Source organism: Uloborus diversus, chromosome 7, assembly GCF_026930045.1.
Source record: "Uloborus diversus isolate 005 chromosome 7, Udiv.v.3.1, whole genome shotgun sequence".
In the NCBI taxonomy this organism is placed as follows: Eukaryota; Metazoa; Arthropoda; class Arachnida; order Araneae; family Uloboridae; genus Uloborus; species Uloborus diversus.
This window is the reverse complement of record NC_072737.1, coordinates 92477857-92501238: the sequence shown is the minus strand read 5'-3', so window position 1 is coordinate 92501238 and position 23382 is coordinate 92477857. Positions and strand designations below refer to the sequence as shown.

At 33.0% G+C, this 23382-nt stretch overlaps 1 protein-coding gene across 1 annotated transcript in view; it reads right to left on the bottom strand.

Moving 5' to 3' along the window:
- Positions 1 to 379: 379 nt before the first annotated feature.
- LOC129225523 (serine/threonine-protein kinase N-like) overlaps positions 380 to 23382 on the bottom strand; it is a 69109-nt gene continuing 46106 nt past the window's right edge. Inside the window, exons 15-23 of the mRNA XM_054859955.1 lie at positions 19249 to 19335; positions 18956 to 19025; positions 16647 to 16826; positions 15456 to 15607; positions 13447 to 13666; positions 9148 to 9255; positions 8677 to 8757; positions 7571 to 7630; positions 380 to 757 (exon numbers count right to left, since the gene is read on the bottom strand). Coding sequence (XP_054715930.1) covers positions 614 to 757; positions 7571 to 7630; positions 8677 to 8757; positions 9148 to 9255; positions 13447 to 13666; positions 15456 to 15607; positions 16647 to 16826; positions 18956 to 19025; positions 19249 to 19335 — 1102 coding nt within the window. The 3' untranslated portion in view covers positions 380 to 613. The remainder of the gene's footprint in view (positions 758 to 7570; positions 7631 to 8676; positions 8758 to 9147; positions 9256 to 13446; positions 13667 to 15455; positions 15608 to 16646; positions 16827 to 18955; positions 19026 to 19248; positions 19336 to 23382) is intronic.

The window sequence follows — 23382 nt, the reverse complement described above, 5'->3', positions numbered from 1 at the left end:
TAAGCTTCAAGAGCAGAGGCACTTTTTGTGTCACCCGAGAAGAAACATGAATCAGTACGGGCACGGAGATAAACAAGTTCAGTTTATATAGAACTGTACAACTATGAAACATTTCACAGACTAAAAATTTAAACACTGGGCGGGATCATCTGGACGGACAACACACAACAAAACCAAGAAAACTTGTGTGTATGCAAGAAGCACATTGCCACTGATGACACTGATGTAGCCAGAGACTTGCGAAACCCGTACCCCCTGGTGATAAATCAGCGTAGTTGTGGCACACTGACATCCGCATTACTTGAATGAGAGAAAATAGCTTCTAAACATGAACCTCTTCACAGATGAAAAAGCCATATCACTGCATCAGATCCAAGAGACTCGAGAAACAGTTCCCTGGATCAGTGTTGGGGCTGTTTTGCGATGGCAAATTGTCTTCTACGCACTCCAATGGGTAGAAGACACTTCTAGACATCATCGTGGGATTGGCCTTGATGACGATGAAATGACGAGAGAAGCAATACCCCATCAGAGATGATACATGCTAGTCAGTAAAGATACGCGGGCACAAAATAGTCGATCACCGGTGGACTTCGGTGCAGGGTGGACATCATCAGCACCAGTCAGCGATGTACTCAAACCCATGAAACATTGCTTCTTCATCACTCGTCAGCGGCCTCGGATCCTTAGGGGGAGTGAGGCAAGGCTTTTCAGAGGTGAACTCCTCATCAAAGTTGCTCACATCCTCTGGGCTTTTCTGAAATTCATGTACACATTTCAATAATTAAAAAAAATAAAGTTCACTCATTTGCATAACACATGTATACACAATCTTTTTATCTTTACTACTAATAAACTCTAAGTTTGTCTGGATATCTGTCCGGATGTCTCTCTGTGATGCGAATAGCACCTAAATCGTTCAGTCGGTTTTCACGAAATTTGGCACAGAATTAGTTTGAAGCATGGGGGTGTGCACCTCAAAGCGATATTTCAAAAATTCGAATTTGTTCTTTTTCTATTTCAATTTTAAGAAAATTTTACCGAGCAAATTATCATAATGTGGACGAGTAAATTACCATAACATGGAACTGTAACATGGGCGATCAGACTGAACATAGCAAATTGGCGAGAAATTCATCATCCATTATTTGTAAACATACAGGCGAATCAAATGATCTTTTAATTTTCTACTATGTGCACTATAAAACTGAAAACTGAGAAATACCTAGGACGTTTGGAAGAAGCCAATGTGGCTCTTCTTAGATTTTTTGTGTAGAATTCATTTAAAAATTTTTCTTGCGTGTGTCTACATGCCAATTAAGATGGAAAGGAAAAACAATATTTTTTTCAATCACATTCAGGGTTTGTACTCATTTCAGAAATAAAATGCAGGAGTTTGGAAGGAGTAAAATGAGATTTTGAAGGAGTACTAATGGGACGTCCTTAAATGATGTCAAACTGTTTTTCAAAATATTTAATTTCCTTCCCAGGGTGGCGACAGGAACTGTGAAAAAAAGTTCCCTGACTTTTCCCTGATTTCCCTGATTAAGTTCACCAAATTTCCCTGATTTACGTTACCAATGATAATGGTTTCTTTCTTTGCTCTACTTGAAATCTATTGTATGTTTCTATAAATTGCAGTATTTTAAACATTTTAAGTTGTTTAAAGTTGTTGAACTAGAGATATATTTTAAAAAGATGCTACTTTTTTAATGAAATGGTAAAAAAAAAACATATCAAGTCAATTTTTTTGGGGAAAAAAAAACTACAAAACAGTATATTAATTTTTTCTACATGGAAAAATTATAGAAAATTTAAAAAAAAAAAAAAAACTTTACTTCCAAAATAATTATTAGCATAAGAATTTTAAGAAACAATTAAATTCACTCTTAAAGACATATGTGTATTTATGGTAGAACTGAAAAGTAATTGAAATTATTTTGAACTAAATTTTCAAACAGTATAATGATTGTTGCAAGAATAACAAGTAATAGTGAAAGAATAGAAGTAATGTAGTTATTCTTATATAACTAATTGACGTATTTATGCAAAACAGATGAAACCTTTTGACATCTATTCATAGGGAGCTTTTCTCTAATCAAGAACATAGGTTATAATAAATGAATACAGCATTTTAACAATTAAAAAAAATAAAGATATTTACTTAAGTACACAAGTTAACTCTATTTCAAATGATTTCAGTATGTAACGAAAAAAATCTTAGATTGCTTTTGTCAAAAATAACTTTGAAATGCAAGAAAAAAAAGCAATTAGTTAATTTCAAAATATATAAAAGGAGAATACAACTTGGTTATAAAATAAAAGAATCATTTAAGTCTGAAGAAAAGAAAGCCTCTATAATCTGCGGCTACAGCAAATAGTATAACGGCAAAAAAGTTTTTTTTTAAATTGAAAGTTCAATTTTAGCAATTAAATTAAAAATGCGAAGAAGTAATAACTTTTAAGCTTTCATCAGTATTAGTACAAAAACCAGATTTCTTCTTGAAATCATGATTGCAGTACGCTAATCACTTTGAGACAATGGAATAAAGGCAAAGGAGCTAAGGCATTAATGAAGGCTTCCTCTTAGCCTGTATGTTTGTTTATTTTACGTCTCATTGAAAGCCTGAAAGGAAATTTCAAGCTACGTAAAATAAACAATCTAACAGACACAGAAGCAATCTTAGGAAATTCATCCTGTAATTAATAAATAAGATGCAAAAATATGCGGCAGTGTATAATCGCACTTCATTAATTTTACTTTTTTTTTTTTTTTTTTTGAACAGATAATTGGCGAAAAATGCGTAGGGAATTAAAATACTTAATTTTGTAAAGCAAAAAAAAATTTCTTCATAAAATCAATTTTCCCTGATTTTTTGTTATTTTTTCGAAATTCCCTGATATTTCCCTGATTTTTCCCTGATTAATAAAGTTCCCTGACTTTTCCCTGATCTCCCTGATTTCCCTGATCTGTCGCCACCCTGCTTCCCCTTTGTCACAAAGTGTCACACTTCACCTTACTACTCCTTTTGTCACGTCATATGTTTTGTAAATAAATTTTATAATAACTGTGTGCTGGTACTTTTTGTCACCCTCTCTGTCCTCTTGTCACAATTTCATGAACCCGTCTCCCCCTCAAGGCATGACATCACTTGTGGATGCAGATGACCCTTTTTACAATATCATAACTGTGATTTACTAAACAATTGTTTGTTGTAAATATTGTCTTAATATAGTTCATCTACTTCCGCATTTTTAAATATTTAAATAATAATTAGCCAAACCAACTTTTGCTGCTGGCTGCTGAGAGTGTAGTGGAGGGAAAAGCAATAAACCTAAAACTTGAAAAAATATCCAAGCACCATTTAAGCGTGTTTTACTTTACTTATGTCTTTGTCATCTAATTATATTTTCGCCTTCAACTTTTTGACTTCTATTATTGATTTGTAAATCACGTTATGAAAAAAATAAATATACGAAATTAGGTATAAAAACAATTTTTATGTAATTTGTCCTTGTAATGATGTTAAATTGTCGATTTAAGTATTTTACGCTACTGTCATAGAGGAAAATTATGTAGTCTTGAAGTAAAAAAGATGGAGTTTTGAAGGGTTAAAACCAAAATGAAGGAGTTTAAAGGACCCTTCAAAAAAATTTGCTGAATGAAGGAGTATTGGAGGAGTTTTGAAGGAGCGTACGAGCCCTGACATTGTAATGGTACCGAAAAGTTGTCAAATCATGTGGGTTCTTCATCATAAGGCTCTTGAATTTCAAAAGGTGTGAGACAATTTCTTTCAATAAATGGGTCTGTAGCAATTCTGAATTACAGAAATTTTTGAATTTTGGGGACCATTTAAAAACTAATTTTTAAACATATATATATATATATATATATATATATATATATATATATATATATATATATATATATATATATATTGTTCTTTTTCCCAAAAGAACAATTTTTACTATGACAAATGTTCAGCATAACATGGCTCTGTCTGAAAAACTATTAAATGTGAATAAAAACTTCTATTCAGGGTTGGCCGAATTGGACCCAATTGGGTTGGACACAATGGGTTTTTTTGAAAAAAACCATTTAAAAAAACCCATTATTTAACCCACTTTTGTTTTTTTTTTAATTTTCTGAGAAGTTTTTTAAAAAATTAATTAATTTAAATACTTTTACAATTTAAACTTCTTTTTTATTTGTTCTTCACCACAGACGATGAACATAAAAAATGAATTTTGAACTTGAATAGTACTTCTTAACTCTTAACGGCATTAAAAAAATACTTCAGATTTTAAATAAATGTCTTTAACTTTTTTCTTTAACTGGTCAATAAATAACTCAAATTATATTAACCAAGTCCTGTCAGTCTGATTTTCTCAATTTTTGTAGATTGTACAGAGGAAACTAATCTAGTTAAAAGGCTTTCATGTGAATTATTTTCTGCTTACCAACATGTCACAAATCTCGAATAAACACAAGGTATATTTTTTAGAAATAAACAGATTTTTCAAACGGTCGACAGAAAACAGAACAGGTACAGTATTTTCATTATCTTACGAAAAAGTTTAATATTTCTTATTCTGTACACAGAAATAGAAAAACATGCAACATAAAGTTCAAAGAAATATCTTGATTAAGCTGGAATTCAGTAAAAAGGGATTTAAACTACTTGAGGTTCTACAGTAGTTTTACATAACGAAATAAAATACATTTAAGTAAAATGCAAAAAAAAAATGTAATAATTAAAAACGTACAATAGATTTTATCACTCGAGAAGTAACTTTACCTTAACTGTTGGTAATAATGAAAATTAAAAAATCTGAAACTTCACCATTCTTTGGTTTTTTCGTCTTTTATATTTTTCTCCAGAAAATGCTGAATTTCAACTAGTTTTCCAGCTTTTTTTTACCCGAAGACAATTTTTGCACTTTGTCCATATACTTACGCTCCAATATTCTACAAGTACCCCACATTTTCCCTAAAAAAAGACAAAAAAAAAAACCACATTTCTTATAAAAAACCCAACTTTAGTTGGGTTTTTTTGGGTTTTATTTAAAAAAACCCAAAAAACCCTGGGTCCATGGCTTTTTTTAAAAAAACCCGGGTTTTTGCCAACCCTGCTTCTATTAGGTAACGTTTCAAAATCAAGGGGGGAAATAAATTTTCGTCACATCCAGGTTTTTCAGATATTGAGTGCATACTGTACATGGAATTGCACTAGTCACGTAAAAGTGGTTAAGAGAAATAAAGAACTTTACCATTTTTATATTAAAATGTTGGCCATTACTGTCATGCTATCCACATGGTTTAATCTCTTAAGAGGTTTATACACAACTGATTAAAGAAGTACAAAGGATCACTTTATGAAAATTCAAGAAGCTTCCATTCAGTTAGAAATTATTGGTAGAATTGAAAACAAACAAACATATTTATTGGAAAAAATATATATTAAAAACTATTAAAAGAATAGAAAGAATGAAATTCAAAATAAGAATAAACTCATCAGTAGTGGAAGTCTTATCAAATACTAAATATATTGTTCTTTCAACTTTTTTCTTTTGTTTTAATTAATCAGTTATCCCAAGGGAATTATATGCTTGCAATACATTTTCTACAGAAGTAGCAAAAAGTTTCCGCATTCATGTTTCATATGGTAGGCGCCGTTTAATGTGATCAAGGTTAATGTTATCATTCGCTTAATGTTATCAGAATCACTAAGTCACGGAACACTTGTGCATTAACACGTGTTAAAAAAAAGTCAGATATTGTAATCAGTGTCTTCGTCTATTGTTATAATTTATTCATAAAACATTCAATTTTTTTTTTCCCATTTTTGGTCCTCAATCAACAGAAATACAAAGGCAAACATTGACAAGACTTACTTTCTGTGTGGCATTTTGTAGATTTCAATAGCAATGCTATCTTTTTCTAGGAGTGGAACTACAAGAATTTTGTTCTCAGTCACCACTGACTCCCGCTAAGATGCCTTTTGTTTGCTATGCAAAAATTCATTGCAAAAATTCATGAACCTCATTGAAAGACTTTTTTTGATCAAGAGTCATATTTTTTTATTTCACCAATTACTATGCGTTAAACAATTGCATATTTTAATTTTCTCTTTTATAATTCAGGTATTACCGTTCTAAAACTAAGTTAATTTATAATTTAAAACTGCGTTTTGTTGAGTCATTGTAATTGTAATTCATAGTTGCAAAAATATATGTTTCTTAATTTGAAAAAATCCTTATTTTGTGTCGACAGGAATCTTTTCGGTTATTGTTATCAATCCCTTATTGTTATCAAATTATATATGTCACAAATTGATCAAATTAAGCTGCGCCTACCGTTTTTGTATTCACCTCACAGAGATTGATCAAAACTTGAGGAATCATTGTTGTACCGTTTCCACCTCTTGTGTAAAGACGACAAGAGAATGCATGGTCTTTTAGAGACGTTTAATCAACATATCAATATTTACAGCTATATTACAAATTACAGATTATTTAATGTTACAAAGATATTTTGAACTGCGTCAGCCACTCCGCGACTCACCAGCATCTTTGCTCTACGAGTCTCCCCCTTTGACCTCTTTACTTTCTCTTATATACGGGGATTCGTTTGGCGGGGAATGCACCCCTGTTTACAACAGTCAGACGATGTTGACAAAATGGGTAAAAACATTTTCCTTCTGCTGTCTGGGGTCTCAACTGCGTTGACAAGATGGCTGAAAAATGTTCCCTATAGTGTCACAGACATCATATCACACCAAAACGGAGAAAGTTTATGTGCACAACAAATGTCCAGCTTCGGATAGAATTCAGCTATTCTGAAGATCTAATTTCGAACATTTCTCAGAAAAGGGGAGCAAAAACCGTATTTACGTGTGGTCATACTTATCCAGCTCCCATACTGGTGACAGATATAAAAACACCCGCGTAACATGTTTTTCTCACGATGAGTGTGGTCTGGAAAAGAATTTCTAGGACCGACCCCACACATTGAATCAAAATAGCAAACAAGTGGAGGAATCGCATCGGTATAGCTAGGATTCTTTTCGGTTATTGTTATCAATCCCTTATTGTTATCAAATTATATATGTCACAAATTGATCAAATTAAGCTGCGCCTACCGTATTTGTATTCATCTCACAGAGATTGATCAAAACTTGAGGAATCATTGTGAATTCTTTTTCAGTTACAAAATCACAAACTTTCCAAGTAAAATGCAACTGGAAATTTGTTCTGCATAAGATCTTCTTGGAGAAGACAGAAAACACTTGAAAGCAAAATGCAGCTTTGTTACTCTTCCAATAAAAAAAAATTTAATCTAAATTATTAAAAATGCTTTAAAAAATAAAATAAATTTTTTAAATCATTATGAATTGCATTTCACTCCATGCCAGTGTAGTCTGATATAAATTACATTAAAATTTTCCAAACTTTGTTTGGGCAAGATTAGCAAGGAGTTAAAATATACTCGTATATTTTGTGGTCATTTTTTGTCATTACCATTTACAAATTTATGAAGCGAATGCAAAGAGGAAAAGTGAACACTCACCACCACTGGTACAAAAGGGGGTTTAATCTTTCGCATCAGAAGATCATCCCAGCGAATATTCTGTGAACAAATATATATCTTTTAAAAAAATAGAATTTCAACATTGGAAAATAATAATAAAATGCATCTAATTTTGATAGTGATTGAAAAACATCAATTGCAAACCGCAAAAAAAAAATTAATGTAGAATAACTTATTACAGTCGAACCCCCGATTTAATGAATTCATCGGGACTTTTATATGCTAAATTGGGGTTATTCGTAATATCGGGGTGTGAAAATGTTTTTTTTTTTTTTAATTGCACTTACCTTACCTAAAACTCCTAATAAGCAACTGTGCAAGAATATCCATAATTAGAAAGTGTACACTTTTTATTCAGCATTCCACGATTTATTATCCACTAGTTGATTTATTTTAAACTACTGAGTAATAGATGTTTAACAATTTTCTTGATACTTGACTCGAAATAGTTTTCTTTTGACTTTATGCAGAGAAGAAAATACTGTGTCATTTGCAGCCTGCTGCAGTGATATGTTTTTAGTTTCCAGGCCATGTAAAAAAGCATTTGAAAAATTAAGTTTTGATGGCAGTTTCATTATTGCTTTCTGCATCAGAATCACGATAAATTGGTTGGCCCCTCTCCTGTCAAAAATTGCTGATTCTAAGAAAAGCCTTTTTCTGCTTCGGACAATATGGATATAACATTTGGAAAACACCTACCAAACTGAAACAAAAACAAATTCGGCTGTCAAAATAATTTGTTAATTCAGGGTTTTTGCCTTCATTTTTGTCAGGGAAAAAGAAAAATTCACTAAATCGCAAAATTCGTTAAATAGAGGTTTGTTAAATTGGGGTGCTATTGTAATGTAGTTTTTTACTCTAAAGAGTAAAAAAATAACAGTAAAAGAGTAAAAGAATAACAGTAGGTATATGAATAACAAGTTGTAGTTATAAATTTTATGTATTTAATACATTAATAATGAGAGTACACATTCTAAGCACTCACTAAACACATCAAACTGAACACAAAAATGTACTAAAAAGCTCTTTGTGTTGATGAGATTAAACAGGAATTTATATTTAGCAGCTTTAGAAATTATATTCACCCTAAAGAAGGCCTGCTTCTTCACATCTTCTGCATCTCTCTCACTTGCACCCAGGCGCCTCTCAGGATTCTTACGTAGCAACTGGAAAAAGAGAAAAATGATGTTGATCTCATTTTAGATACCGTAAAAGCAGAAACCCTTTTAATTGTTCAAAGACAATATTTCAAATAAACTCAAGTCTATGTAATAAGCTCCTTCGGGATGACTTTCTGGTAAGCATTTGTTAAGTAGAGCACAAAGCATTGCCACAGCTAGAATTACTACAAAACATACTGCAGTGGTGGCACTCAAACCATAAATTCATATTCCAAAAGCAGCATTGCATGCACAACTCTGCAGGCAGGAAGTTCATCCAGAACTAAGTGAGTCAATTTGTATAGAGTATGCACACGACAAAACAGAATTGGTGGCCCAAATATGAATAACAATACTTGAGAAAATACCCATTAAGTTTGAAGTAAAACTACTTACCCTTCGCATAAGGGCAATGGCTTCCAGGGAGAGAAAGGTGGGGTAACGGACTTCATCATTCACGATGCTGTCGAATACTTCTTCTTCATCATCTCCAGGGAAAGGGGACTGTAGAAAAGATAACAAACCATCAAAATAAGAGTCATCAAAAGTTTATATTAAAGTTGTAAGCAATCATTGGAAAGATAAGTTCAATGACTGTAGTCACAACTTTTGTGGCCCAAACTTGAAATGAAATATGACTATTGTAACAAAACATTTGTTGCACCTTAATTTAGCTTAATGCACATAATTTTATTTTCATATTGTCTGGAGTCAAGTATTTACTTACTAGTTGAAATAATTTGTTAACAGACTTCAAAGTCAACTACTCTTTACTCCTGTCAGGGGGTGATTATGAGGTTATGAAAAAATACCTGAAACTTTTAAAGGAAAGGTTCTTTAATTCTGAAAATCTCCCCAATAAAACGAAAATTACATTTTATCAATAAATTTGTAATGAGAATCTAATTTTACACAAAATGCGGTGGTATACAGCTTTTACTATACCTATATGTCTTCTTCGTTCAATTTTTAATTTAAATTGTATTGGCTGAATTAGAATTAACCTTAAGCTAAAGGTTTTAAGATTAGCTGCAATTATTGAGTGTTGTAACCAAGAAATCAGGTTCTTATTTTATTTCTTACTGTTTAGTAAGAACCAAGTTTATAGATATTACTTTTAGATTTAAAAAACAGGCATATTTTATTGGATCTTCTAGATTTGCTGGCACTCATTTGAATGTACCGAATACCCTAAGAAGTTTCCTCCCGAGCAACGGAACCTGACTAGCTCAAGGGATACATTTTTTTTTACTATTTTATAACTGAGATCAAAGTGAAAAATATATTTTTTTTTTAATTTGAAAGTGATTACTTAGAAAATGTTAGGCAACAAAACTACTTTGTTGGCAGTTGCTATTAGTAAAAGGTAGTTAAAAAGAAGCAAACTAGGAAGTGGCGTAGGTAGCTGTTACAGAAAGTTCGATAAACTATCAAGCCAGCTGGATGCCAATGACAGTTATTTTCTTATTAGTCAGCCTTTATACATGTAATCAAACCAATGGCTAATCAGTTTTTTAAAAAATACTAGGCGAGTCAGTAAATATTAAAAGCCCGGAGTCAGCCTGTTTTCTAACAGCTCCGACTCCTTTACCTCAAAATCAGTCCGACTCCAAAGCCCTGGTTTTTTAAACCGAGGTCCCAAATAATGAAATATACATAATTTTATAAAAATATGTACATCATGGCTCCTAACACATTTTAGCCATAGAAAAGGGTAAAAGAGGACCACTTTCAATCAAAAAGAGGACCTTGGGAGGACCATTCATAGTAAACCCAGGGAAGCACCAAAAGACAAACTAGCTGCCTGCTGCTAAATCAGTGAAGATAATTCGTTAATTAACCATAATTAGGATTTTTCCTTATCACCTTCTGTACAACTGAACTTTTTATCCATTGAATTATATAATTTACAAACATTTGGATGGGGGGGGGGGGTGACTAGCAAGCATGTAATTAACGATTTTACAGAGTAATATTGACTGAAAAGTAAATTTTCTACTAATTAACAACTGAAAATTGGTTGATTATAAATAATCAGTTAAGTGACTGATGAATCAGTGCATACCTAGTTCAGACCTTTTAGATACAGTTTTTGAAATAAACATATTAGCACATAGTCCTTTACAAAAATTTTCACGTAACAGTTTAAACAGAATTTATTTTGATATAAGGTACTGCAAGACAAGAAGATCTAGTTTAAGAGACATGAGGGAGCAACAACCCCCCCCCCCCCTGGAGCCCTCGTTTTTAACACATATTTCCAACCCTAATATGGTAGCTTATATACACATGAGTGTTTATGACCAAACACCCAACCCAGGAGGTAATTTCTGACTATGCTACTGCTTAAGCTCAAAAATACTAGAGGTTTGCAAATCATTTATTAGTATGATAAGTATCCAAATCAGTTCTTCATATGTATGTATTAGTTGTTACCAAGGCATTGTAACTGTTTTCAAGTATATATAAAAATTACTAAGAAAGAAAATATTGAAGTTGCCATATCCAAATATATGCAAATGCTGCTTAAGTGATAAATACACTGAACGTAAATTTGAGCATGATTTACTGAATAACTTAATGTAATCAAGTAATGTGCAAGTTCAAATTCATAGAGCTATATTTTCAAACTCACTATGAGTATTTTCAATAAAAAATAAGGATACAAAGACATACAAAGTAATTCAGTTCTTAGTTTTTTTAAATAAAATTAAGTATTATAATCTGAGGTAGCACATGTCAAAATAGCTTTCAGTTTCCAAAAATATTAAAATAATTCCAAGATGCAAAATGATTGAAATCTCGAAAATGAGAATCAATTTTTCGTGAAGTACAATCACTATATGAAAAATTATCATAAGCTTTGTGCTACAATATGATTAAAGTGAAAAAACAACGTAAATAAAGCACAATATCTTCTCCAATATTTGTGCTTTATTTACGTTGTTTTTTCACTTTAATCAAGTACAATCACTGTTGGGATGTTTTCCAAAAATGTCATTAATTTATTATTTACTAAAATCAAACTTAAAATATGTTAGTCCAAGATAGCAGATGTGAAAATAACATTCGACTGCCCAAAATATTAAGATATTTACAAGATGAAAAAAAATTGAAATCTCAAACACAAGAAGCAATTTTTCGCCGAAGTTTGACTAAGTACAATGCTGCCATGTTTCAAAAATTAGAAAGTTTATTGTCTATTAATATTTTTAAAAAAAAGCTACTCTATGGTGGCGTATGTCGAAATAATTTCGGATTGCCAAAAATATCAAATTACTTACAAGATGCAAAAAGATTGAAATCTCAAACACGACGAGCAATTTTCCAAGAAGTCCGAGTAAGTGCAATGTTGCCGCGGGTTCCAAAAATAAGAACGTTTATTATCTATCAAAATTAAACATAAAGTGAGTTAATCTAAGATGGCGTAAGTCAAAATAACTCCCGATTGCCCAAAATGTCAAAATATTTACAAGATGCAAAAAGATGGAAATCTCAAATATGACAAGCAATTTTCCCGCAAAGTCCATGCAAGTGCCATTGTTGCCACGGTTCCAAAAATAAGAAAGTTTATTATTTACTAAAATTAAACATAAAGTAAGCTAATCTAAGGTGGTGTATGTCAAAATAACTTTCGATTGCCAAAAATAATAAAATGTTTACAAGATGCAAAGAGATTGAAATCTCAAACTCGACAAGCAATTTTCGGCGAGGTCCAAATTTGTGATGCCATGGTTCCGAAAAAAAAAGTACTTCATTATTAATTGAAATTTAACATAAAATAAGCTAATTTCAGGTAATGTATGTTAAAATAACTTCTGATTGTCTAAAATATCAAAATATTAACAAGAAGCAGAAAGATTGAACTCGCAAACACAGGAAGCTTTTTTTCGCAATGCTGCATGTCGAACTCAGGTTCAGAATATTGCACTGATGAAATGTTTTTGAAAAATATTTAAGTAAAATTCAATGATTTTCTACCGATTTCAAGCACTAAAAAAAAACTTTCACTTTTTTTTTCTAAGGTTTACAAGCACTTGAATTTTTTTTTTTTTTTTTTGAAGAACTTTTCCAAGGTTTTTCAAGGGCGTACGAAGACATCATAACTCCTCCCCCAAACCCCTCTGTTTGCTAGATTTCCATGCTGCAGCAATTGGAGGAGGAGTAATGACGTCAATCTGAAGCGAAACAGAAATAATACGGGAAAGATAGGGTTGAATAGAAACAAGGCGTAGCAGCCGCGTATTTGGGCGTAATAAACATCAGCACACACTATCTTTTAATGCAATGAAAACTTTTAAAATCTGATTTTTTAGTAAAAACAATATAAAAGAGGGCTAAACGGACTAAAATATTAAAAAGCGGTCAAAAGCGGACTTTACCCTTAAAAACGGACATTGCCGGGAAAAGCGAACGATTTGGGAGCCCTGGTACATTGATTGCATTTAATAAATGTAAGAGATGAACTTCTTATATCCAAATAATTTCTTCAGTCAGATGATTTGCATATGTTTAGTTAAATTATCAATGAGTTACAAAGTTAACCCAGTCAGGTATTATACTAATTATCTCCAAAAAATTATTTAAAAACATTTCATTGACAAAGGTACAAACAAAGTTTACATACGTTATTTACTTTCAATCAATAATGTGATTGCTTTTCATGGTGAAATTAAAAAGTTCGTGGAACCTCACCTCTCCAACCAGCATCTCATAGACCAGGACACCCAGGCCCCACCAGTCCACTTGCCTGCCGTAGGATGTCTCTGTTAAAACTTCAGGTGCCAGGAACTCGGGAGTGCCACAGAATGTACCGGTGCGATCTCCTGGCCCAATGCCCTCCTTGCATAGACCAAAGTCTGCAAGCTTAACATATCCCTCAGCATCCAAGAGGAGGTTATCCAACTTCAAGTCTCTGTAAACACCAAGAATATAATGCATGAAAAAAATATATATCACACTAATTATCTCAAAAAAAAAATTTTTTTTAGCTTTCATTTAAAAACAATTTATTTAAAAAAATATTTAAAACATTTCATATTCACAGCGGTATACATTCATTTACAAGCAATAACTAGTTTCCTTGCTTGATTTTGAGGAGAAAATTTTTGAACGAGCAATTCCTAATGCTCCTCAGGATACTGCCGTGCTAAGCACAGATGTGGTATCTGTATATTTTGTCAAAATTGAGTTATTGTCACCGGGTGGTCATTAGTAATTTAGTTTACCTAAATCAAGTTTTTTGGCAATTCGTGAACGTGAAATATTAAACAAAGCTGTGGCAAAAAAGTGTCATCAGCATATTTTGCGTAGTTTGCTAAAGCAATTTGAATGTAAGTGACAAATACTAAGCCTTTAAAGTGGTATCTGAGCAGTTACCCATTTTTTCCTTAGAAGTTATGCAGATACAACTTTTATACCTTAGTAAAGCAGCATATCTAATAATGTAGCAGTTTATAGCAACAGAGTACTAAAATTAGTTTACCTTTGAATAGTTGAGATAGGTCGATAATAAAAACTAATAAAACTTTGCATAAATGTTCAAATAAATATTCAGCTTTTTCTATTTAAAATTTTATTTAAAATGCAAATTCTTAAAAATGAAATGCATGTAAAATTTTCATATTTAATTCTGTTATACATAAAAGAAAAAAAAAAGCATTTCATTTTACGGCCAGATTTATTTTTGTTTAAGCATCATCTCCTGTCAAAATTATCCTCATGCTTGGTAAAAATGAATCTAAAAAATAAAACATCAAAAATGATAGCAACACATTCTTTGAACATAAATAACAGAAAATTATTATGGTTTACAGTTTTAAATGTCCAAAACATTGAAAATCGTACTTTTCAGAAGCAAATTCTGATAGATTTGTATTAACAAACTAATGCAAAAGCAAAATTCAAATGAAGCAGATGCTTTCAGTATTATTTAATGATACATTAAGTGCATTTAACTAAGCTATTTTAGTCGTATCTGTGCAGAAACTCCGAAAAACGACTAGTAATAGTCACTTACAGTGAAATTAACTTAGCATATGAAAAGTTTTTGAAGAGAAAATTTGTCCTAACTGCATTTAATAATTTTAAATAAAGACTTTTATAAAAATACGCGCTTACCTTTTTTTCGGTTAGATGGATTATTTACGAAGCGACTACATCAATTTCTCATTTCGAGCTCTGCTGCGGATACCACATCTGTGCTTGGCACAGCAGTATAGGAGAGGGGGAAAAGAGTCAACAAAACTTTCTTCAACAGGAAAACTGTTTGGACAAATTTCATCAAGGCACCAAGGTGGGAGGATTTTTCAAAAAATAGCAATAATTCGCTACTGTTTTGTAAGATTGAAATTATCTACTGCATGGCTTTACTGCAAGCTGTTTCCTCCCCCCCCCCCCTTAATGCTTTTTATTTCATTTATCAAACTCAAACATTTTTCACACACATTCTTCACATTATGTGACATTTCCGTGGTTTTCTGTCACAGGGTAAAACAGTGTCATGAGAAAAATTAAAGTTACAGCTGAGCCATTATCATAAATTAAGTACATACAGTAAGTTTTCAACAACTGTTATCATCCTTAATAGTTTTTGTTAATTTTGGAGAAAGAAAACCATTTTTAATCAGCATCTTCATCAACGTTAATTTTGACAAGTTCAAAATTACAACCCAGGTTCTTTTTTCCTAAAGGATAGTACTTACCTGTATATAATCTTATTCTGATGTAAGTACTGAAGCCCAAGGACAACACAGGCAGCATAGAAGGCAGCCCTTGGCTCTGGGAATATGTCTGCATGGATGTGCATCATTAGGTCACCGCCACAAGCATACTCCATCACAAAACACACATGGTTCTGTAATAGAAAGAAGTCATACTTTCAATAATTGATAACCAAGACAGTACTTAACAGAAGATATTTTTTTTATTTGCAACAATTATCAAATAATACTAATTTGAAGCATAAATATTGGATGCTGAAAGCTGTAGTTTCAATGAAACTTTTTGCCAGCTTCATATTTGTCAAGCATATCAGCATTTTGAGGGATGAACATGAGATTAAACATTGATTAAAATAATACATAATTAAATAAGAATACATAATTTTACACTGCATAAGATTGCTGAGCCTCATTCCAAGTCAACTAAACCATTTTTTTTTTTAAGTCATTCACACCAAAATATCTCCAATCAGGCTAAAAATTTGTACACTGCTTCCAGTTATGTTTGAAACTAAATTTCATAAAGTTTTAGATACCAATTGATGAAACTGTAGTGGTACTAGCCACCCTTATTTTTGATATTATTGCATCAAATAAATAGAGATATATACAGTCAAACCTTGTTAAAACAAGGGTTTAACGAAGTTTGACTATTTGGTTTTTGTTTAAAAAGCTAAAAAACAAATAAATAAATAAAGAAAACACAAACTTCATATCTGTTTTGCTGCAGTTTTTCCCTGTTAAGAAAGTTTTTCTCAGTGAAAAACACAGAAATAACAAATAAATCAATACATAAATAGCAATTATAACCTTTAAGTTGATCGATTTTACTTTATTATTACAGCTTTTTTTTTTTTTTCAGTTTGTTTTTATATGAATACTCACAATTAAAATTTTCCAAGAAGGAAATCCACTAATAAATTGTAAAAACAAAATTTTCGACTTAGCATCAGAAAAAAACAATTATACTTCAGTTTAGTTCAATAGGACTACAATAGTATTCTTACATCTACAGAAGGATGTTTTTAAGTAAACCAATAGATTTTTTTTTCTTTTTTGAAATATTTAAAATTTTTTGGTTTTTAATGATTTAATTTGGTTTTCTTAATACAAGGCCTTAAAATACTCAAGGACTTTAAAGCTTGAACCTAAATTTGAAAAGTTAGAACTAACTGGAGTTTGGAAACAGGCAAACAAGTTGACCAGGAAAGGATGTCGGACGGAATTGGCTACGGCAAAAATCCTCCTTTCGGCCATGAGACTCTCTATTTCCTCCCTCGCAACAATGTCTCCCTTCTTCAGGGCCTTGATGGCAAACAGCTCACCAGTGCTCTGCAATCGGCTCAAGATCACCTGCAGACAGAAAGCAAACAATATAGTGTTGTTTCAAACATAATACAGAACTGGCATTTGCTTTTTATGTAGTTTCAAAAAGAGTGACACAGCAATGGGGTCGTCTCCAATTTTTCTGAAAGAGCATGCTTAAAAACAAAGGATCTGACCATTTTTTAAATAATTTATTTAAATTTAATATTTTTAAAAAATTACTTAAATTGGTGCGCTTTCATTGTTCACTCTTCTGCCGTGTGACATCACAAATGATATGAAATGCCATTCAATGTTGCCGTTCACACAACAAAATATTTAATTCGCATCTTTACTCACGTGTATTGGCAATGGTTGATAGCAAGTGTAGAGCGCAATTTTAATTCGCTGCTTGATTATCATAACGTGGAAACGTAGTAGAAAGATGCGCCAAATTGCATCATTTGTGACGTCATAAAGATCACGTCTTGTTTGAAAAATCAGACGTTTAAAAAAATAATTTAAAAAAAAACTGTTGGGAAAATGAAAGTATTTTCTAGGTCCATGTAATTTTTTCTGCTCATTCTATCCATTTCAATGACTAAAAGTAGTACTTTTGACTGAAGGAAACCACCCCATTATTAAAAGACAACTTACTCATACCGTATTTTCCTGCGTATTATCTGCGGGCGGCCTATAGTCTGCAGGTCCTAAAATGGGCCCGAAGCTTTGTATAATCCGCAGCCGCGTATAATCTGCAGATAATACGATGTACAAAAATAAAGTTTGAACTTAACATACCATTTAAGCAACAAGTGAAAATAATTACTTTGAAGGCATAATCGAAATTAATCTAATATATTATCTAAAATATAATGATTTCTTCTTGAAATCACGATTATTGTAAGCTAATTACTTAAAAAACAAAGAGTCAAGACAAAGGAGCAAACGGTCTAATATTGGTGCAAATGGCTTCCACCTTCACGGTATTCTTGTTTATTTTACATGGTCTGAATCACCTAAAAGGTACATTCAAGCCAACATAAAATAACAAATATACAAGCAGGCAGCGAGAAAGAACATGCAAGCTTTGTAAAATAAACAACATTCAGTAAGCGTACGGTCTCTATAAGTGAATCCTACTGTAAATATTGAGGTTCAATGCGTTGGAAGAAAAAAAAATCACAGATAATCTGAGGCAGCGTATAATCTGCACCTCATAAACTTTGCCTTTTTCAACAGATAATAAGCAGATTATAAGCAGGAAAATATGGTAAGTTTTAAGAAACCAAACACTTTTAAGCATTTGTACATTCATCATTACACAATAGACCCTCGTTTTACATGGGTTTATGTTTCATGACAAAGGCTGCTTAAATCAAAACCATGCTAATTAAGACTTAATGGTTCAGTTAAAATATATGGGTTAAGTTCCACAAATAAAAAAAAACACATAATAAGTTTAATGTGTACTTAATTTGATACATATGCAGAGTGTGCATGAAGAAAATATCAATTAACTTGAAGTTTATAAAAACGAGTTTGTTATGGCAGTCATTATTTTTCTGTTATTATTTTTAGGAAATTAATGCATCTATGATAACTTATGTTATATCAATGGCGGGATCTTAGTTCACTAACAGATCAGAAAGATCAATTGCCCTTACCAAGGAATGGTTCAAAATTTTCAATGTGAAAAATTTTGGTTGTGTGTCATCAATGTCAGTATCATTGTTGATTTCATTCTGAAAGCTTTTCTTCCAGTGATTTCTCAATTGTGTGAGTTTAAAACCTAAATTTCTGGAAAGATCTCTGGGACCAATCCCGAAAACTGTACTCTAAGCCCAGTAGTACAAGCTCAAATATTAGCAAGTCAAAATGCAGTTTATTTCATGTTATCTACAATTTCAGAAATTTGGATTTTGAAAGCAAGGAATATTTTATCCGATTGCAATGCCACATTCACGTAAAATCAAAATTTATCCATGTAAAACAAAATAAATACAACAAATCTTGAACCGCATATAATCAAATCCATGTAAAACGAAGGACTACAGTACAATCAATGAGAATGATTATCATTTTCGTCTATTTAGGGGATTTTTTGAATGTCTTAAACTGGGTATTCAAGTTTTGTGAAATGGAAAATAAAACATCAAACAAAAAGTTGATTTTACCTTCCCAAAATGCCCACGGCCCAACAGACTGATGAATTGAAAATCATCCAATGAAAGCCCAACTTTAACACTGAAATTTAAAAAGAAAATCATTCCAATACAATAATACAAAATCCACAAATCAAATAAATTAAAATTTCAAAAAATCGCCACTCCATTTTCGGGCAGTTATTAAGGTGAACGCTCTTTCATTTCAGCAATAATTTATATTGAGATAACCGAAGACAAATTCCAAAATTTCAACTTTGGAAAATAGAAAGAGCTTGATAACTAATAAATTGCAGCGCTCTTACCTAGGGGTTTGCACAGTTCCAGGACGCTGCCGCTGCTTCTGACTCTTCGGAAAGTCATCTACTTGCCGCCGCCTTCTCGCATCCTCACTAAAAATTTCAGAAAAACAACTTTGAATAGTTGGATGGAAAAATTGAAAAAGATATTACAATCCAACTTGCTAAAAAAGACACAAAGGAAACTCTATATTTGCTCGTTATAACCAAGCACTGGTATAAATTGGGTTTGTGAAAAGAATTATAAAAATTCACACAGTAAACTCCCAGTTATAGGTGGAAGAGGATTTTCCACGAAACCCAATATCTGTGGTGGTTCACATTCAAAAAAAAAATTCCGACTATGATTACCTGATGTAGATAAATGCACATACTTTAACTTAACAAGTACCAAAATATATTTCTAGACATTCCTATTTCTTTCTTCCCCTTACCTTCCCATGACACCAAACTCTCCATAGTTTCGGTTGGAAAAAAAATCCTATCCCCTTCCTTATGTGTTTTTTATGTAACCTAATTTGATCTGTTTCAAGAAATCTGTAAAGACCATTTAGTAGAAGTAATCCATTGGCAAAAATGAGCGAACCTTTCTTAGCTTATACATACTTGTTTATACACTTATCATTTTAGCTATAATTTAAATGTATGTGAGTGTTACCGATCTTTCAAAAACAATTGCATACACTAATATCATTTTTTACTTTGCAAATTATGTGCATATTCTGATATCTGCAGCTACTGTGCCACCCTATTCAGTGGAAAATCAGGAGTTAAGTTTTTTGTTTTTGCGAAGTACCACTAAAGTTGGTTAATTTACTTTGAAACATCATATTTTCTGTTGTGTTATTATTTTCTTTTCTGTTTTATTTATAATACTCATGGTCCAGAAAACATCTCAATTTGTACCTTTTCCTTCAAAAAAGTTTCCAGTTTTTGTGCATATCAAAAGCATTTTGGTACAATGAGTCATCAATATCTGGTAGGTAGAGAGGTAATGCTTACATAGACATCTTTTTTTTCTGAATATACAGCACAGTAGAAGTTTAAAAAAAATAGTTAAAACTTTTAAATAATCTAATCCTTCTGACAGTGCTCCTGTCTTGAAGATTCGGTGAGGCTTGTGTGCACCAATGACCCGGAGGGCTAAGCTGGTGGTAGCTTGCTACCGGGAGGGTCTCCCAAGCCAGACAGGCTGAAGGGTAGGTGCCAGACGAAAAAGAACACCAACCCGAGCCAAGACGGACTTCTTTCAATATGGCGCTCAGATACCTGGATAACAGAAGCCGCATCTCACCTCCGCCTCATGACAAAGTTGACCTAGATCCTTCATGCTGCATCGTCCGTCGCACAGACTAATCAGGGACGCGCTTGTGGTTCAGGCAGAGAGCTGCAAGTGTTAAGTAAATTATGGTCTCCACAATCCTCACAATCATTGAAGATCCTACAGTGCAACATTAATGGCTTGACTACCTCAGCAACTAAAATAAAACTTGATTAACTACTTGACATTGCTATTAAAAAAGGAGTCCAGGTGATAGCTGTTCAGGAAACCAAACTAAAGACTAACTTTATTAAATGTGAAGTGTTTCAACATCTATAGAGCTGATCGTATGTCCAAAGGTGGAGTAGGTCTAGCCTTCATCAGAGATGTCAATTATCAAAGTATTGACTTTCCTTAGGATCCGACCTCTGACCTGGAAATCCAGGATATAAGATTTCTTTGGAGAGGCAAACCGCTCAACATAATTAATGTTTATCACCCACCAAATCAAAAACAGCTTCCAGTAAGTCTCTCCAATGTCTTAGACAGAAATACCATTATCTTAGGGGATTTAAACACCAAACACTCCGCTTGGGGATGTTCCAGTAATTTTCTCAGAGGAGAGGAATTACTTCAGTTAATAGATGATACGGAGGCAATGATTCGAAATGATGGTTCTCACACCTACAAATCCTATAGCTATGACACCTCCAAAGCACTGGATATTGCAATCACGAGCTCAGAAATATTCCCTCAATGTCCGTGGAGTGTCTTAGACACTATTGAAAGTGATCATTTACCGGTACTTAAGGAACTCAAAGACAGAGAGTATGTATTATGCGTGAAAAGTTCTGGAATTTTAAAAAGGCGGACTGGACCTCATTCAAAGAAGCAGTAGATAACCATATGGCCTCATTCCCTTACTCAAATGATCTGAACAATAACTGGAAGGACTTCAAGAGCGTCATTCTGGCCAATACCAGAGCCTTCATTCCTAAGTACAATTTTAAGCACCACACTCCCTACTTCACTCATTACACTCCAAGCCTAAAACCTCTCCTTGAGAAGAGAAAACTTCTTTATAAGTCTTTAAACAACAGCAAAAATGGCTCTAGAGCTGAAATTAACAAAATAAATGCATAAATAAAGAAAATATATGCTCAACTGAAGAGAGCTCGATGGAGAAAAATGTGTAGAAATCTTGATTCAAGAACAAGTAATTCTAAACTATGAAAGATCTTTAAGAACATCAATTGAGAACAAGAACAATTTGAGGAAAGTAACTTGGTTACTGACAATAATGATCAGGTTTATGCTGACGACAGAGCTGAAGCAAATGGTCTGGCAGCTTACTACCAGAGAACCAGCAAGCTGGATTTAACAAGAGAAAATAAACCTATTTTAATAAAAGCTAAAAACATCATTCATGGCTGTAGAAGCTCTGATTTAGGCAATAACATTTCAACAAAAAACTTCTCAATGCAGGAACTGCTTTTGGCAATAGCCTACACTTGACTAAATCTCCTGGCCCAGACGGAATCTTTGGCCAAATGCTGGAAAGCCCTCGGCCACCAAAGGAAACAAAGACTATTAGACATCATCAATCTCTCTTGGAAAATCGGGCGCCTTCCACCTGACTGGAAAACGACGATGGTGATCCCCATGAAAAAACCTTGCAGAAAGACTTGGACAATTGGGTATTTTCAACCTATTGCACTCACTAGCACAGTTTGCAAAATCATGGAGAAAATGGTCTTACATAGAATTTAAAACTTTCTAGACAGTGAGAACTTAATGCCACGTGAACAATATGGCTACAGGAGAGGACACAGTACCATCGATCAAGTCCTATTTTTCTTCCAGAATGTCAGAGACGCTCAAAACAAAAAACCTACCCATCACACAATTGGGGTGCTATTAGATTTTACAAAAGCATTTGTGAGGAAACATAAATTGATAATTAAATTGCATGACACCTTCAACATTCGCGGCAACACCTTGGCTTGGATCTCAGATTTCCTACACCACAGGACTATAAAAGTAAAATTTAACAGGACCTTTTCTGACCGAGCTAGACTTAGTCAGGGGGTACCCCAAGGCTCAGTACTCAGCTCAATGCTTTTGTCTCTGTTTTTGGCTGGCATAGAGAAATTACCACCCACAGGGATAGGAGTCGGTATGCTTGCCAACGACATAGTTCTCTGGTGTTCTGGAACCAACTTAATAGATATAGAGAGAACCCTTAACAACACTCTCTCTGTATTGTCAAACTTTGCTTCGGATTTTAAATTCTGCTTCAACCCAGCGAAATCCATTGTTACATTTTTTACTACCAACAAAAAATTATACAACTACCAACCAAAATTAATAATGAACAATCAAGATTTAGCTTACAAGAAACAACCAAAGTATTTGGGATATATTTTGGATCCCGAATGGACAAGCAACAAACATATAGAACATATCGTCTCAAAGAGCAGAAAAGGATAATTATCCTTAAATTTACAGCTAGTAAGGACTGGGGAGCCGATGCTAACACTCTAAGAGATACGTACATGACATTAGTTAGGCCCCTATCGGAGTATGGATTCCCTATCTATAGTTGTGTCTCTGCCACCAACTTAGATGAACTAGAAAGGGTACAACTCAGTGCAACAAGAATCATTACTAAACTTAAACGCAACTGCCCTAAGGAGGTAGCTCTTTTTGAGGCTGACTTGCAACCACTTCAGCTAGAAGAAAGGCAAACCTTATCAAGTACTTCAATTAATGTTCCAGCTATGGTGAGCATAATAGAACATCCGCATACTTAAATAACTGGAACTACAATCAACGACTAAAGAAGAATGGTCCCTTCAGCTAAGCTAACTTCTACAGCT